The 16,950-nt window shown below is 52.1% G+C and overlaps 1 protein-coding gene across 44 annotated transcripts in view; it reads right to left on the bottom strand.

The window, feature by feature from the left end:
* Positions 1 to 16,950, bottom strand: part of MADD (MAP kinase activating death domain) — a 40,585-nt gene that overhangs the window by 11,189 nt on the left and 12,446 nt on the right. For 6 of the 44 annotated variants that reach the window (XR_011249274.1, XR_011249284.1, XR_011249285.1 and 3 more), the window contains exons 12-28: positions 16,358 to 16,608; positions 15,973 to 16,112; positions 15,030 to 15,131; positions 13,641 to 13,700; positions 13,186 to 13,288; positions 12,427 to 12,613; positions 12,180 to 12,330; positions 11,487 to 11,693; positions 8,735 to 8,835; positions 7,791 to 7,874; positions 7,280 to 7,438; positions 4,485 to 4,593; positions 4,140 to 4,202; positions 3,780 to 3,900; positions 3,572 to 3,677; positions 2,517 to 2,627; positions 313 to 420 (exon numbers count right to left, since the gene is read on the bottom strand). Coding sequence is in view for 27 of the 44 variants with exons in the window: in XM_069554102.1 (XP_069410203.1) it covers positions 313 to 420; positions 2,517 to 2,627; positions 3,572 to 3,677; positions 3,780 to 3,900; positions 4,140 to 4,202; positions 4,485 to 4,593; positions 7,280 to 7,438; positions 7,791 to 7,874; positions 8,735 to 8,835; positions 11,487 to 11,693; positions 12,180 to 12,330; positions 12,427 to 12,613; positions 13,186 to 13,288; positions 13,641 to 13,700; positions 15,030 to 15,131; positions 15,973 to 16,112; positions 16,358 to 16,608 (2,163 nt within the window). In the remaining 17 variants the exon portion in view is untranslated. The remainder of the gene's footprint in view (positions 1 to 312; positions 421 to 2,516; positions 2,628 to 3,571; positions 3,678 to 3,779; positions 3,901 to 4,139; positions 4,203 to 4,484; positions 4,594 to 7,279; positions 7,439 to 7,790; positions 7,875 to 8,734; positions 8,836 to 11,486; positions 11,694 to 12,179; positions 12,331 to 12,426; positions 12,614 to 13,185; positions 13,289 to 13,640; positions 13,701 to 15,029; positions 15,132 to 15,972; positions 16,113 to 16,357; positions 16,609 to 16,950) is intronic. The other 38 variants (XR_011249278.1, XR_011249287.1, XM_069554108.1 and 35 more) reach the window with 11 other exon arrangements.

Raw genomic sequence — 16,950 nt, 5'->3', positions numbered from 1 at the left:
AAGATTGAAGGCGGGAGGAGAAGGGGATGACAGAGGATGAGATGGTTGGATGGCATCACTGACTCAATGGACATGGGTTTGAGTTAACTCCGGGAGTTGGTGATGGACAGGGTGGCCTGGCGTGCTGCAGCTCATGGGGTTGCAGAGTCGGACACAACTGAGCGACTGAACTGAACTGAAAATTAATGATAATGGACCATGAAAATGAATGAGATAAGTGGGGAAAAATATTCTGGCATCTGTTCTAGGAGTTTCTTGTGACTTTCAAATGACTTTCAAATGTTCCTCTGGGCATGAACCAGCAGCACCTACCTCCATGAAAAAGATATCTCCATTCGTGTCTGTCCCTGCATGTACCACGAATGTCTGCTTCTTCATGTGCCGGCTGCCACTGGACCGGATGGAAAGATCTCGTCCATTCTGAGGAGAGAGAGATCCTTTAGCGACATCCCAGCTTCCCTCTCACAGAGCAGTCTGGGCCCAGAATCCCGCAATCAGCAGTTCAATTCCTCGGTCTCCTCAGAGAAGCGCCATCTGCTGGCCACTGGCCACCATGGACATGTTCACAAACTTCTTGGTCTCAGGATTCTTCTAACACTACTGATGACCCCCAAGAGCTTATGTTTTTGTGAGTTAAATTCATAGAGATTTACCATATTAGAAATTATCATTGACAAAAGTCTTAAGTCTTTATTAATTCATTTAAAGTGTTAGTTGCGCGTCGTGTCCAACTCTGTGACCCCCACAGACTGCACAGGTTGCCAGGCTCCTCTGTGCATGGGACTCTCCAGGCAAGAATACTGCAGTGGGTAGGCATTCCCTTCTCCAGGGGGTCTTCCCCAACCCCAGGGATTGAACCTGGGTCTCTCACATTGCAGGCAGATTCTTTACCTGACCCAGCAGGGAAATCCAATTTATTTAAAAGGAGTTAGTAATTCATTAATAAGGGGGTGCAAGTGGTAAAGAATATGCCTGCCAGCGCAGGAGACACAAGGGATGCGGGTTTGATCCCTGGGTCGGGAAGATCCCCTGGAGGAGGAAATAGGCAACCCACTCCAGTATTCTTGCCTAGGAAATCCCATGGACAGAGGCCTGGGCTACTGTCCATGGGGTTGCAAAGAGTTGGACACGACTTAGTGACTAGGTATAAGAGTACAATAATAAATCCGTTGCATGGTAATATACATAACATATACTTTTCAAATAACTGTCTCTCTCAGAACAACAAAAAAAAGGGAAGAGCAGCATTATTTTGCATTTTTGCAAGATTCATTAATGTTTTAAAAAATAGTTGCATTCTCATATCTGCTTCTACATTTAATCCACTGTGACATGTTGCTTTGGCAGAGGTCTATTAAAGACAATCTGACTTCAAAGATATGTATCTGGAAAAGGGAGGAGTATTCTACCAGGCTTTCCATATATATATGCATATTCTTCTCTGATGCTGTACCAGAACCTCAAGTAGTTTCTTAGACTTAGTTGCAGTGTGGGATCTGAAAACACACCAGTGAACACTCTGTACTCTGTTACTATGACCCATTTGTCTGCTTTACACTTGGGAGTTACGCTTGGGGTGGTTAGCTGAATTTTCAACACCACACACTGAGCACCTGGAAAATACTGGTTTTTCAAGTTATGAAGCTCTTCCAAGCGTTGACACATTTCATGACATAATATCAAAAAATCACATTCATTAATTTCATCAATTCATTATTTCATCAAATTCATCATTCACTAATTCACCAATCTCACTAGAAAAGCCTTTAAATATTGGGAAGCTTTGAGCACAAAAGTCTGCTGAATACCCAACTCCAAACAATGACAGTCAGCCATTCTTTTGAGTGAAAATGATGTCCCATAAACAAAGCTGCCAGTTCACCATGCAACTAAAATTGTCACAAACTGCTTTTCCTCAAAACGATCATCGCATTTTGGTTTGCAGCAGAAATGCTCTATGTGTATTTCTCATTTTGCCACACAGAATATTAAGAAGATGTATCATCAATAATCAGATTTAAGAAAACTGATGATTTTAACTGCCTCATCGAGGACACTCTCAAGTAAACTGGCTTTCCATTTTCTTCTTAACCGAGAGAGTACAGAGGTGGGGCCGCCAGCATGCCTTGGTGCCACTGTCTACACTGCATTAAGGCACCAACGGTGTTTACCCACATCTGCCTCTGAATCATTAGTGTGCATGTCAACCCAGTGAAAAAGGCAAATAACATCTCAGCTTTGTCAAGAAAACAGTATTCACCTTGTGGACCCGCAGGCCACACAGATGCTGAAAAGCCTGCACTGGGACAGTTTCAGCGCAGAGGCCCCTGTCACAGAACTGAAGGGCAAACTCCTCATCTAGAGGCCAAGCCCTGCGTTCAGAACTAGGAATTCTGAAAATATCTGGGCCAAGAAGTGACCTACAGGGAAGTCTCTCCGTCAGGCCTTGGGGCCCACACCTAGGCAGCTGACTAGTGTGATGGAAGGAGCCTGAAGAATGGCTGAGACGTGCTCACCAGGTTGGCCAGCTGGTCAAGGACTTCATTGATTTGCTGACTGTACACGAGCCCAATATGGGACTTTCCCATCAGGCGCCTCACCTTCTTCCGGATGTCATTCTTATTTACCTGGAAAGCCAAAACACAACCTTAATAACCAAGAGTGACTGCAGGGTATTCTCTCCACTGGATCAACTCATGTCTTCACATTAAGAGAGGCTGGAGAACAGGTGGAGCAAAAACCCAGGAACTTACTCTCAAAACAATTCTGTTCTACCCACCAGGTCCTTTCAGAACAGGACTCTTCTACTTGGGAACACAGTTCTCTCCCATGGCTATAAAAACCAAATATAACTAAGTCAAACTAGAATCCGCCATTCACTGCTTTTCCAATGAGCAATGGCAACCCACTCCAGTACTCTTGCCTGGAAAATCCCATGGGCAGAGGAGCCTGGTGGGCTGCAGTTCATGGAGTCGCGAAGAGTCGGACACGACTGAGCGACTTCCCTTTCACTTTTCACTTTCATGCATTGGAGAAGGAAATGGCAACCCACTCCAGAGTTCTTGCCTGGAGAATCCCAGGGACAGGGAAGCCTGGTGGGCTGCCGTCTATGGGGTCACACAGAATCAGACACGACTGAAGCAACTTAACAGCAGTGCTTTTTACATCTACGAGAAAGTCTATATGATGAAGTGCTAAAAAGTAAATTCTGAGCATCCTTTCTAAAGTTTCAGAATCTACTACTTGAAAAAAAATTCTTTTTCCACTGACTCCTCTGGGGAGTTCAACAGGCATCCTAAAAATATTCAGCAAAGGAAGCCCATTTAAAATTCAAAAGAAACAAACAGCAAGCCATCATCCATCACCTTTACAACACTCCCCAGCTGTACAGCAGCCTGGCTGCTTCAGAGAAGGGGATAAATGAGCTGCAGTGAGGCCTCAGACCTTCAGTGAGGAAGAGGCCCTAGCAGGATGCCCTGACTGCTTCCCGACTGCCCCAGGATTCAGGCAACAGGAACAAGCCTTGTCCTCAGCACTGGCAGTAGCTAGGCGGAAGCAAGACCGGCCCTACCTTCATCAGCAGCATGTGCGAGATGAGATTGTGCAGGAGTGTGGCCAGCAGGCGGTCTTCATCGTCCTCCAGGCGCTTCCGGTCGTGTTCTCCCAGGGACAGGTACCTGAACGGGAGACCAGGACACGTCAGCCCCCAGGTGGGAGGATGCAGAATTAACGAGGAAGGGGCCAAATTTGCCTTTCCCAAGGGTTTATAAACCTCACACCTGTCTATCATTTCCTGGGGACCCTGGTCCATGCCCATTCCTTCTCTCTCCAACATCACAGCATCTAAGAACGCGTCTTCCCAGAACTGCATTTGGTCCCATAAAGTAGAACGCTCTTTGCCTGTGTGGAAGAAAGGGTTTCTTAGGGGCTTATATAACATATAAAGAAGGCGGCTGCCAAACTAAGATAAAGAGTAAATTCCAGCAAGGAAGGGAGTCTTTACAAATTCCAGAGCAAAGGAAACATCAGACTCGCCACCCCAGATCCAGCATTCCTGCCACCAGCCCCAGCTGCCTCCAAGTGAGGCCCAGTCCCTCCCAAGGAGGAGGGATGAACAACACACACAGAAAGGTGGTTACTTATAGAAAAGGTCTCCATAGCAGCGTCCTCTAACTGGTCCCACATCGATCCTTTGTCCCTTCCTGCCAGTTTGTGAGCAGGACGGACCATGGTAAGCAAGAAAGTAAAAGAAGACAGAAAGACAGAGACTGTCGATTAACACCGGACTTCAGTCTCTCCTAGCGTTCTCCCACTGCCTTCCTCTCTCTGGACCGACAGTCGCCGGCTTCAGATATAAAATCGCCTTCTCACATCCGCACTGACGTCAGCCAACAGCCACGCAGCTACTTGTCTGGTGCCACCCTCTTCCCTGGCCGAGGCCTGCTTCCTTCCTGTTTGAGAGGCCTTCCCGATCTGTTTCTCACCTAGGAGTCCCTCGTAGAGGTAGACTCGCTGGCTGACATCTTCAGAAGAGCGAACTGGGCTGCCCACCAGCTTCTCCTTTACACTTGGCTTCAAGCTATGGGCTTTACCCTAGAGAGAAGAGACAGCAGATCAGCTGCTGAGGCACCAAGGGGCAGGGGCAAAGGAAACCAAGCAGCTTATAAAAGAGGCTCACACACCGGCCACCATCATTAGCCACATGTATTCCAGTAGCCCTGCCTTTGCCACTCAGCTCACTTCAAACAGAAGTCTATCTGGGACTTCCCTGGTGGTCCAGTGGGTTAAGAATCCACCTGCCAATGCAGGGGACACGGGTTTGATCCCTGGTCTGGGAAGAATCCACATGCCGCAGGGCAACTAAGCCCATGCTCCCTAAAGCCCATGCACCTCAACTAGAGAAAAAGCCTTCACTCAGCAAAGACCCAGCACAGCCAAAAATAAATAAAAGAAAGCTTTTAAAAAATAAGTCAATCTGATAATACTGCTTTCGGTTACTGCCTCCCGAAACATGTACTCGACCTTTCATTTTTACTTATTTTTACCTCCTTTCGTTTCTATAAGACTCTTTGCTCTTAAAAATTAGACAAATTCTCGGTAGCAGCATGACACAGTGGAAAGAACACTGGGTTTCTTTTCTGAGAATGACCAAGAATCAGACCCCTGCCTCTTACTAGCTGTGTGATCTTTGGCACAAAACTGATTAGCTTCTCAGACTCATTTTCTTCATCTGTAAAAGGAAGGTTATAATACCCACTCAACAGGACTACTCCAGGGATTAAATGAGAAAAGACATATAAATCACTCATAGTGCCTGGCACACGTGTGTGCGCTAAGTTGCTTCAGTGGTGTCCCACTCCTTGCGACCCCATGGACTGCAGCCCACCAGGCTCCTCCATCCATGGGATTCTCCAGGCAAGAACACTGGAGTGGTTGCCACGCTCTCCTCCAGGAGACTCCCACGTCTCTTACGCCTCCTGCACCGACAGGCAGGTTCTTTACCCCTGGCACATGGCTGGTGTTTGACAAATGTTAACGTCTTCTCTCTTACCATCTCTTAGAAATATCTTCCCACGTAAAAACACCACTTTATCTGTCACTTCCACAACAGTAAGCTTTCTGTTTATTCGGGAGAGATTTTCAGCTGGGGAAGGGGTAGCTCTCACACCCATTTCACAACACGTGAGGCAGCATAAGCAGAGAAGCCACCAATCAGAGGTTCCTGGGCAATAAACACCTAATGAGTGTGTGCAAACGCCAGCTGCCTGGTTCACAGCCCAAGACTTCGTCCAGGGAACCATATTAACTTAATATAATGCTATCTCTTGCCAAAGCAGCCTATTTTTTTGAGCCAAGAAATTTAGGTAACTGCTCTCGGCAGGAAGCGCCCTTACCCAGAAGCACAGGACAAGTAAGAATCTGTCCTGGGAAGGTGCCAGGAAGGGGAGCCCACAGCTGAGTGGCTTCTTGCAAGACAGCTACGGCACAGCATGTACCTCAGCTTCCAGAACAGAAGCAGACTAGAAGGATTTAAGATGCTCTTAATTAAAAGGGTCTGTTTAGACTCCGGGCGAGTTACAGTCCACGAGTTTGAACGGCTCTGCTGATTCAATCCTACCCCTACCCCCCACTCTGGGACGTCACTGGCTCCGTCTGAAGCAGGGCTGCACAAGGCCCTGGGGTGGGAGTGACCGCCAGGGCTGCCTGCTATATTTCATTTAAACTTGCTCTCCCATTCTCCCCACAGACCAAAGATGAGGGCCTCTGAGCTCAGGCGGAGAACACCCATCCTCAGCTCTGCCTAACCAAGTGGCCAGAGTGGCAGGACCCTTAACGCTGCCTGGGGATGCCTGTATACACTGCAGGGCAGTGTGTCTACAGACAGGGACTAAAAAGAACTCATTTAATTCCTACTGATCCCTGGCTTATTGTATAACCTAGGGCAAGAGCTATTTTTTTTTTCCCCCTACGGCTTTGTTTCTCTCACCTATCAGAAAAGATCAGTCATAGCAACAAACAGAACTGCAAACTTCTTAAGAAGGGGAATCATGCCTTGTCACCCCTGATTCTTTCTTACAGAATCTGGCATTTAGTCAATCACTTAATAGACGTTTATTCACAAAGGAAAGCTTCGAATAACTGTTGCTGCTGCGTCGCTTCAGTCGTGTCCAACTCTGTGCGACCCCATAGACGGCAGCCCACCAGGCTCCCCTGTCCCTGGGATTCTCCAGGCAAGAACACTGGAGTGGGTTGCCATTTCCTTCCCCAAAGCATGAAAGTGAAAAGTGAAAGTGAAGTCGCTCAGTCATGTCTGCCTCTTAGCGACCCCATGAACTGCAGCCTACCAGGCTCCTCTCTCCATGGGATTTTCCAGGCAAGAGTACTGGAATGGGGTGCCAGTGCCTTCTTCGTAAGGTGCTACATAAACAAAGCAGTGAGCAGAATAAAAACAGGCTGACTGGGACAAAATGAGAGCTGCAGCTGCCCTGACGTGGCCACAAAAGCATCACTTTGTTTATTTTAAACACAGGGGTAATTGCCACATAGGAGTCGAAGCCCTTATGTGACTGGGCAGGAAGCCTAACTCATCAATGATTCAGGAGAAGGTTCTGAAAGTCCCAGAGCATGGCGTCGGATGACTCTGCAAAGAGCTAATTTAAGAAACATTTTCCTGAGGTCAGATATACGAAGGTTATCTATGCCTGGCCTTCCCTTTTGCCTCCTAACTGCCTCCTAAGTTTCAACCTTTTCTAACCTAGCCCCATCCCGCTGAGCTTACAAAGATGGCACTGGTGGCAGAGTTGGTCTCGATCTCACTGTCAGACAAGGTGCCTCGAGAGCCTGCCAAGTGGGCACTGCCCTCGCCGCCTGGGCCATCGCCCGCACTGCTGCTGAGGTCGCTGTCTGCTCCCAGGGTCTCTCCGGAGCTGTTGCTCACCTGCAAAGGAAGAAAGGCGGTAAGGGATCTCCCCCAGGGGTGCGTCCCAGAGATGCCAAGCTTCTTAGAGCCTTCTGCTGCCGTGAAAACACAAAAACAAAAACAAAACCACCCAGCCTCCAAGGCGTGTTAAGACAGCCTCTGGAAGCACCTTCTTTACAAGATGAGGAGACGCCCTGGGTGAAATCTCAGGGTCTGAGCCCACAGACAAGGACCTACGACAGGTACACGTCTCCACCAAGAGAACCCAGCTGACCTGACAGCAAGGCCAGCCTCCACAGGAGAGAGGAAACCCCCTTCCAAAGGGGACCCACACCCCGCCCACCAAGGCGCCAGCGTGGTGTTCCCCTACCACGGTGCTAACTTCAGAGTCCTGACTTGAGCTTCGGATCATCACGGCGGGACTCACACCGACGACAGAGTCTGGATCGGTCCTCTGAAACGAGACACGCGGACTCAGACACAGCAGGGAGGAGATCCATCCACACTCTCCTTCCCTAAGAAACGCTGTATCTTCTTCCTCCTCCCATCCCCACCCTTCTGTTGTCATCCCTGGATAGGTCATGAGAAATCAGCCCTTTTTCCTGAATATAAAATATGTAGGACTTACAGAATAAGAAAAACAATGAATGGGAAACAGATACGTGCTTGCTACGGAAAATACACGAAAGAAATAAGGAAATTTTTTTAAAAAGCCATAAACTTACCACCCACGTTAATCACTGTTATTAAATCCTAGCATACTTCCTTTCAGTCTTTTCTATGTATATTTTAAAAGTAAAATCTGATTCACCCTGTATATAGCTTTGTAAACACTTTCCCATGTCACTAAATTTTTGAAAATACAGTCATAAATGGATACTAATATTGCATTACATGGATGCTGCTGCTGCTGCTAAGTTGTTTCAGTTGTGTCCGACTCTGTGCGACCCCACAGACGGCAGCCCACCAAGCTCCTCCGTCCCTGGGATTCCCCAGGCAAGAATATTGGAGTGGGTTGCCATTTCCTTCTCCAATGCATGCATGCATGCTAGGTCGCTTCAGTCGTGTCTGACTCTGTGTGACCCCACAGACAGCAGCCCACCAGGCTCCCTTGTCCACAGGATTTTCTAGGCAAGAATACTGGAGTGGGTTGCCATTTCCTTCTCCATTACATGGATATATTACACTTATTTCACCATTCCTCTGAGACTGGATATTCATGATGTTTCAAGGTTGTCTTTTTGTTTTGGTCTTAAAGTGTTCTGAGATAGCAAACTGTTGACGCTCATGATTCTGAACAAGGTTGTCACAAACCTGGGAACCGGATGTCAGGCTCACACCACTGTCTGCGCTGACCTGGGACTTTTTCTCGTCGGTCTCACCAAGGTCAAAGGTGGGTTTGATTACTTCAGGCCCTGAGGAGGGGAAGACTTGTGTTACTCGGTACACAGGCTAGGGGCAGGCTGGCCAAGGGAGTGGGACAGAGGTAAGGCCTGGCCCCAGACCTGCTCCGCGTGTCCCAGTCACCTTTCCAGGGACTGCCACTCACTCGGGCCCCGCTGGAAGAAGAAGTCCGCAGATGCCTTAAGAACCAGGTAGGGAAAAATCAGACCTGGTCTCAAGGGGTTCTGCAGCCACCTTCTTAGCTAGAGAAGACTCTGACCGCATCATCCTAAGGAGGAAAAGTTACACAAACCAACCACGCTCCACCGCACTCCGGGTCAGCGCTCACCGGGGCCTGAGGGCCTTTGGGGTCCCCCGGTCCCTGCGCTTTCCCGTAAATCTCTCTGCAGGGACCAGAGTAGGGGGAGCCCAGGGAATTAAAGAACACCAGCTGTTTCAGGGGACACTGCCCACCCCCCCTCAGCTTCCACGTTCCGGGTTAAAAGGCACCCCCATCTTTCCCGCCCATCCACAATGGTATGGCAGAAGGACAGAATGACAGGAAGCGAGAAAGCGTGCCTAGGCAAGCCACCAGAGAGCCGGGAGGCTGCAGACTCAACACGGAGGGACAGCAACCATCTCTGCCAACTGTGCCCACAGGCCTTCCAGTGGGTGCGGGAGACTCAGCCAATGAGGGGCGCTGAAGTAGGCAAACATTCTCCCCACCAACTCTGGGGCGACAGAGAACCCAGCTCTGGGGGCCTTTACGCAGCGGATGCCCTGATCACCGCCTGGTTTACCGCAAGGGGAAGGGGCAGCAGCAGCCTACGAGCACATACCTAAGTGTCACACACCACCTACCTGCTTTCGTTCCAAATACCCCCCAAGAGCAAATTTGGGGCGGGGCTGACCAAGGGGCCTGCCCCGACTGGACCTGGGGAGTTGGCAGGTATGGGAGACTTGGGAACGGGAAGGGGCATTTGTTCCTTACTCTGTTTTTCCAAAGCTTTTTGCTTTTTCACTTCCTGGTGCTTGCTCCACAATTCTACCCCAGATGCAATGTAAGCAGGAGAGAAAGACAGAGAGAGTCAGAGGCTGGTCAGACAGATGAAATGGAAACCCCACCCACCCAAGCTGCTTCTGTCTCAGGCACAGGGCTACAAATCAAGAGAGATCTTCATTGAGGGGAGGGGTAGGGGGTGAAACATCGAGAGATCTAATGCCTTCCCCCTGCCGCCCAGTTCAAGAACTAAATTCCTTTCCGCATCTCGATGCGTCAGTGAAAATCCTGCGGAATGTCAGAGACAGAGAAGCCTCTGATCAAGCGCCTTCGTTCTGGTGCGAGGAGACTGACCCTGACGAGGCTGAAACACTTGCTCAAGATCACGTAACCTTGGGCCAGGGAGAGCTTCCACCACACTGTGCTCGCTCTGCCAAATGAGCTGGGGAACAGCAAACTTTAAGGATTCCAGATCAGACAGAGGATCACCTCGTGCAGCCACGGGGCCCCAGAAGCATCAGCACAGATCTGGGTGCTCCTCTGTATTGGACAGAGAACACCTGTGCAGGCAGCTAGTATCCTTCCCCGTTGCTACCAAAACACCTGCTTACCCTCAGAATCAGTGCCTGCCCTGCCAAAAGACCCATCTTAGCCGGTAGAGGTGGCAGAGAACCCTAAATGGTCAAGAAGAGCATCTGAGTAGGGGTAGAGAAGAGGGAACAGTCATCACAGCAATTCTTTTCTTGAAAGAACTTTAAAGTCTACTCGGTCCAATCTCCTCGCTTCCCAGGTGAGGAGATACAGACCCTGAAGGGAAGCGATCTGTCCAAAGTCATTTTCCTTGCTGGGGGCCAGATCTCCAGACTGGGGGGTCAGTACAGTTTCTAGAGCGTCACAACAGGGAGGAGACAGGCATGGCTGGCTGCCTCCAGGAAAGTGTTCTGCCGGCTAGAGAAGGCCAGATCATGGATGTGGCAAAAACACGCTTCAGTTAGAAGCATGTTCCCCAGGGATCTAGAACCAGAAAAAGAGAGAGGCACAACCTAGAGGACTCTAGGTCAGGTGGGGAGTGAGTCAGACTGATGCTCCGAGAGCTCACCAGGCGGTGCCTCAGTGGGAATGGAGAAACACCACAGGTAAAGCGAGCTCTAATACCAAGTCCAGCGAGGAAGAGCTGACTCAGAACTCTGGACCTCAAGGTCTAGAACCCAGGGAGGTGGGGTGGCCGGACATGCCCAAGAGGAGCAAGTCCGAGGGCAGTGTGATGCCTGGGTCGGGGGGGAAGCTGGCTGTAGAGACCCAGACCATCACAGTGTTACAGCCCAGAGATGCATCCGTAAACTGCCTTACAGCTTCCAGGAACTCTCCACTACGTGAAGCAATCCCAGTGTAAATGAGAGAGGGAGGGACGGCGAGTCCAGCTCAGACTCCGGCAGTGAGCTCCACTGGGCCCCCTAACCAAAACTTCCACTCTTCCTTTAAGGCTCAGGTGATGGTGAGTGTAAATAAATCATAAGGGATAGAGAAGTAAAGAGACACGGCTAGAAATGGACACAAGTCTGTCTCCCTGCCTGGAAAGCAAAGCGTGGGGAAGAGAGAGGTGGGATTCTGGATGAATTGAAAGGAGGCAGGGACACTGAAAAAGCCAGAACTCCTCCAGCATACTCAACACATGATACACACCAATAGATGCCACAAAGTTCTCTTCCTTTAGACTCCTGGTGTCCAGCTCCTTGGGACTCTTTCCTGGGGCACTTGGTGCCCGAGGTCCCAGCTGGGGGACCCTCAGCTGGGCCATGGCCTTTGGGTCCCCCCGCCCAGCCAGGCCAGGATCCTTGCCGACTGGTGTACTGACGCTCTCCGTGGGACTTCTCTTCCGCTTGTCTGGTTCTGAGGAAAAGATGAAACACACGAAGAGGTCAAAGGAGACGGAGAGGACTTCCCTGGTGGGCCAGTGGCTAAGACCCCGAGCCCCCCACACTGGGGGCTTGCGCTCGATCCCTGGTCAGGGAACGAGATCCCACGTGCTGCAATGGAGAGTTTGCATGCCATAACTAAAGATCCCACTTGCTGCAACTAAGACCATCTTTGAGCAGCCAAATAAGTAAGTAAGTGTTTCTTTAAAAAAAAAGAGAGAGTCCAGGTGTGGAATGAGGTTGGAGAAGCGAGGACAGAGGAGAAGGCGGAAGGGAAGAAGTGCAGAGAAAGAAAAGTGGGCCTCGTTCTCTCCCACGACAGAACATCCGCCCATAAAAACACGTGCTAGAAAAGAAAAGCCCAGAGCCTCAGAGGAAGCAGCCTGGCGCTGGGAGCCCCGTCAAGGGGCTGAGTCCCTTCTCTGCGGACGGCATGCCGCCCTGCTGGTCCCAGCCCTACCTTTACTGTAGTAGTGGGTCTGGGCGATCTCCAGGAGCCCGAAGATGCTGGCCATGCCACCCAGGCCGGCGTGGGCAAAGGACTGCTCCAGACTGAGGACCGTGCACTTGAGCAGGTCCAACATGCCCTTGTACACCTTCCGGCTGACCTCCTGCAACGACAGCCCGGGGTAGAGAGTGGGCGCTGCTCTCTCCAGCGCGGCGTCTCCGCCCCTCCTCCCTGGGCGACCCCCGGCCCCGGCCCTGACCACGTCGGGGATGACGTCCTGCCGGGCCTCCTCCTCGGACTGCACCGTGCGGTTCAGCTTGCTCAGGACAAAGACGCGCAGCTGCTCGCTCTCCAGCAGCCGCCGCACCTTCTTCATGTTGAGCCAGCCGACACCCTGGCCGTCCAGCACGCTGTGCACCACCTCCTTCAGGAACTGCTGGTTCTCACTGTGGGTGGGGGGGGTCCACACACCACTTTTGGGGTCAGCGGCTCCTTGGCAGAGCATCCCCCACTTTCACCAGGCTAGATGTCTGCCGCCGGGGGCAAAAACTTGAAGCCACTTTCCAAAGCACCAGGTCCCCTGCGAAGCCCACCCCTCCAGACGGCTGGGTGTGCCCAAGGACCCAGTATTGGCCCCACCCTCCTCCACACCACCAGCAACGGCTGCCTCACGGGGGCCGAGTCAGAGTAGGGAGGGGTTTCACCTCTCTTTCTCTCTTTAGCACCCCTCAGGTTTGGTACAGGAATCGCTACCTCCATCTGAGAACCTCTCGAACGGCTCTGGGGACTTCTGGGGCGTGCCCAATGCAAGGGGCCCAGGTTTGATCCCTGCTCAGGGAACTAGATCCCATATACTGCTACTGAGGAGCCTGCATGCCACAACTAAGGATCCCACATGACAATGAAGATCAAAGGTCCCGAGTGCTACAACTAAGCCCAGCGCAGCCAAATAAATAAGTCAATGTTTACACAGGGGTAAAAAAACAAAAAACAAACAAACAGCGCTTCCCTTCATTACCTAGAGTTGCTGGCCCGGCCCTGGGGTGACGGAGGCTCTCTTTTCACGGTCGGGCTATGTTTAATAACCGATGACTTCTGGTCCACTAAGGCCCGCCTGTTTCCTGCAGTTAGGAAGGCAGGAGGAGACGGCGTCACTCCTGGGGTCCAGGAGCGAGGCTTGGCGCAGCCCCCGGACAGCCACGCTCCGCACCCACTCCCAGGAGGGCTGGGTGCGGGCGGCCCCAGGGTGTCGCGCACACACAGGTGGAGGCCAGCCGCGTGGAGGAGGTGGGGATGGAGACTCAGGCCGCTCCACATGCACCAGCAGCACGCCCCACGGGCAAGCACGGGGGAGCGGGGCAAGGCGGGCCACTCGAGGTGAGGCCGCTTGCTCCGGGAGGAGGATGGCCCTCGGGCAGGCACAGGAGATGCTAGGAGAAAAAAGATCATGCAGAGCTCACGGGCAAGACCCACCTTCACCACTCCCAGGGCCGGCTTCAGTAACAATCTCCATTAGAGTATTTAGCCCAAATACTGGGACACAAAATACACAATTAGTAGCTGCAGCACGATACCACCCCCCTGCACCCCGCGGTGGAGCGGCCAGTCAGGTCGTCTGAGCATCCTCCCGAAGCTTAGTGCCTGTGACCTTCGTTCTCGGGCACCTCCAGAGGCTGGAAGCCGAGCGGCCAAGGGGACAAGCCCAGGCTCTGGGAAAGACTGTCCTTAAGACTATGGCCTCTCCGAGCCAGAAGCAGGGGAATGACACCAGGAGCCTTTAGGTACTCAACGAACGCATGCGTATGAGACAGCTGTTTCATGAAACATCCAGCATGGGTGTCCGGAGGGCCCACAGGGAGACAGAGGGAAGTGCCCCCCGATGGCGTCAAGGGGAGGCGGTGAGGCTGAGGATGGGAGTGGGTGGAAGGGACCAGTGCAGCGGATGGAGTGAAGCGTCCGGATGGACTGAAGCGCCTGCATGCAATGAGAGCGTGGCAACGCCTGCCCCCTGCAGCTGTGTCAAACGAGAGTCAGCGACACTGCTGCCTTTCCGTCCCTAAGCTGCCGCGCCTGGGCCGATCCGCCCTGCAGGCCTGGTGAGCTCCCTACACGCACCACTAGCCGTGATGCCCTTCTGCCCATCTACCCTACACCCCCATCCCCACCAAAGAACGTTCCTGAGATTCCTGACATTTACTAATTGGTGGGGAGACAGGCCAGTTAAAAAATACATGAAACTGCTGCTCATTTGGCTTTCTTCTTTGATTAAATATTTCAGCACAAACTCCAAAGGAAATAAACAAAAGTCAGAGTAAATTCAAAAGAGCCCGTCAAACTCAGAGATCGCAAATGAAAATCCAGTGAGGTCTTAACTGCCCCTCGATGCCAACCAATGCTGCACTCACGGGGCCCTGAGCTGACAGCGAGCCAAAGTGAGAGGTCTCTTGACTCTGTGAACACTGCCAGTCTTTTCACAACCAGCCCCTGGTGGGCCAGCTCCTTAGGATGGAGTCTGTCCTGAGTCCACACAGTAGGAGCCTGGCAGAAGACTGGTGGCAGCCAAGGAGCCCTATGTGGATTACGTGCCTCTGACAAAGGCTGCCTCCGGAAGCAGCAGTAATCCCCCAGTTACCGTTATCCTAAATGACACGACAGGGCCTTCTCTTTAGCTACAAAAGACAGTTTCCACCTGAAAACCAGCAGAGAACTCATACGATGTGTGGAGAGAGCCACGAGAAGCATTATATGAGAGGCAACAGCTGGGTCAGATAATTCATCATACACGGGGTTCCTGACAAGCACCCACGGGCCTGAAATATTTCCCGGAGGACCTCGGCTTGGCAGAAGGAGGGCGGTAGTCACCTTTCAGACTGGGGAAGGGCGTGCTCTTCTCTCGGGCTCCTTTGGTGGGCAGCGTGAGGTTTGAAAGGCTGAAGCTGGTGCTGTGGTTCCGATACAGGCTGCCTGTCCAGGGGGCGGGTGAGAGCCATGCGTCAGGGGGGTGTAGCACGGGCACTCCCCTCCAGGGGCTGGAGCACCACCTCCACCCTCCTCCTCTTCAGACGTAATCCCAGAGCCCCTCACCTAAGCTTAGAAAGGACCACAGCTAACTTAGGACAAACAAAAGGGCTACTGCCAGGAATGCTCAGAACCCCCAGGAACCACTTTCTCTGGCTGCCTCCCATGGTAACACCCAAGCCTCTCCTCTACTGCCAGCCCAGTGCAAACGCCTGGCAGATAACGCACTTCCGGTCTGACGCTGGTACTCTCCCTTCCGGGCTTCTAAAAAAAAAAACCTCACCATCACAGTGATCCCCCCATGATGGCCTTCTCTGGCCCCTAGTCTGTCTTTAATCTTGAACCGACACCACCCTCATTTCCGGTAATATTCTCTATGTACAAGCCCGTGTCAGATAGATTTCAAGGTGTGTGCGTGAAAAAGTCCTTCCCCCAGGCAGAGAAGATATTAAACATAAATCTCAAATCAAATTTGACCAGAACATTACCAGGAAATACATGTACAAGGGTTATGATTTTAATAAAATGATTCCTTTTCAGTTCAACAGCCAGCTGTCTTACCCTCAAACAGACCGAAACCTCCAGGCATAAAGACAGTGACTAATCTGTCCCTGTTCTCTGTTGACTTCCCCCGAAAATACCTTATTTGGCATCGCTCAAACCACCTGAAGAGGAGCTTGACAATGCCAACCCAGCCCTATGTCTGAAGCCGTAAGCAGCATCTGCTGTGGTCAGGCCCTGTCGGACAGGAGATGGGACCCAGGCGGGAGGAGCCTCAGGTACTTACTGGCGAAAGACATGATGCCCCCGAAGCCCTCCGTGCTGTTGTTGGAGACGGTGGAGGTGGGCGAACTCGCTCGGGAGTCCGACTCTGCGTCTGAGTCACTTGCCAGTTTCAAGCTGTTGGGCCGCAGCAGCTTTTGACCCCTTGAACACACAGTGGCACCTCTGAGCCCCCAGGCAGGGGTGCCGAGTCCTGGGCGGAGGGGCCTGACCACACTGCACTCCCTTCCCGTGGTTCCTACAGGCAGGTCTAGATCAAGCCCGAGCCTCTGGGGATGCCAGGCCTCACGAGCCTTCAGACTGCCCAGACTTTCTGGCCCACCCTCGCCCCAGGGCCCACGGGGTGAGGTCCTTCCGTCACCCCTCTAGGGGCACCCGCAGGCTCTCACCGATGGCCACTGGCATGCTGGCTGAGTCGGGGGGTGTAACTTTCACCCTGCTCATCGTCCTCCTCAGGGGGAACGCCATACTGGGGCTGGAGGCACGGACTGTCAGAGGCTTGCCGGCGCACTGAACCTTCTCCCGTTTCTGGCTGACGTCTGTCTACGCTGCACTTGCCCACGCCAGGAGGCATGGTGGGGAGGGACTTGGGGACGCCTCCTGCCGCCTTATCGTCCACCTCTGTTGAGTTGACAGGTTCCTGGGGACATATTAAATACAAAGGGGTCACCCGGCGCCTGGGGTGCCTTCCTGTCTTTCTCAGCTGGGCAGGGCCGAGCCAGGCCTGGTAGATTCTGAGCCTGAGGCGTGTGTGAGAAGCATCTCCGTGACACCCCTGTTCTCTCTGCACAAAGTACACAAGGGGGAAAATCTCAGCTCACCCCTGAACAGGGCTGCGGGTCCTCCTTCGGGGCTCAGACTGTATTTCATAGGCTCTAAACTACAGGATCTATGGAGAGGAGGCTGGGGGCAATGTGGAGAAAGCAGCAAACTGAGTGGACAGTTTCACCCCAGCTTTCCTAACAGAGATGAGGCCCCACAC

The sequence above is a fragment of the Ovis canadensis genome, chromosome 15 (assembly GCF_042477335.2).
Source record: "Ovis canadensis isolate MfBH-ARS-UI-01 breed Bighorn chromosome 15, ARS-UI_OviCan_v2, whole genome shotgun sequence".
Classification (NCBI taxonomy): domain Eukaryota; kingdom Metazoa; phylum Chordata; class Mammalia; order Artiodactyla; family Bovidae; genus Ovis; species Ovis canadensis.
The sequence above is the reverse complement of the archived record's forward strand: the minus strand, read 5'-3'. Positions and strand labels throughout refer to the sequence as shown.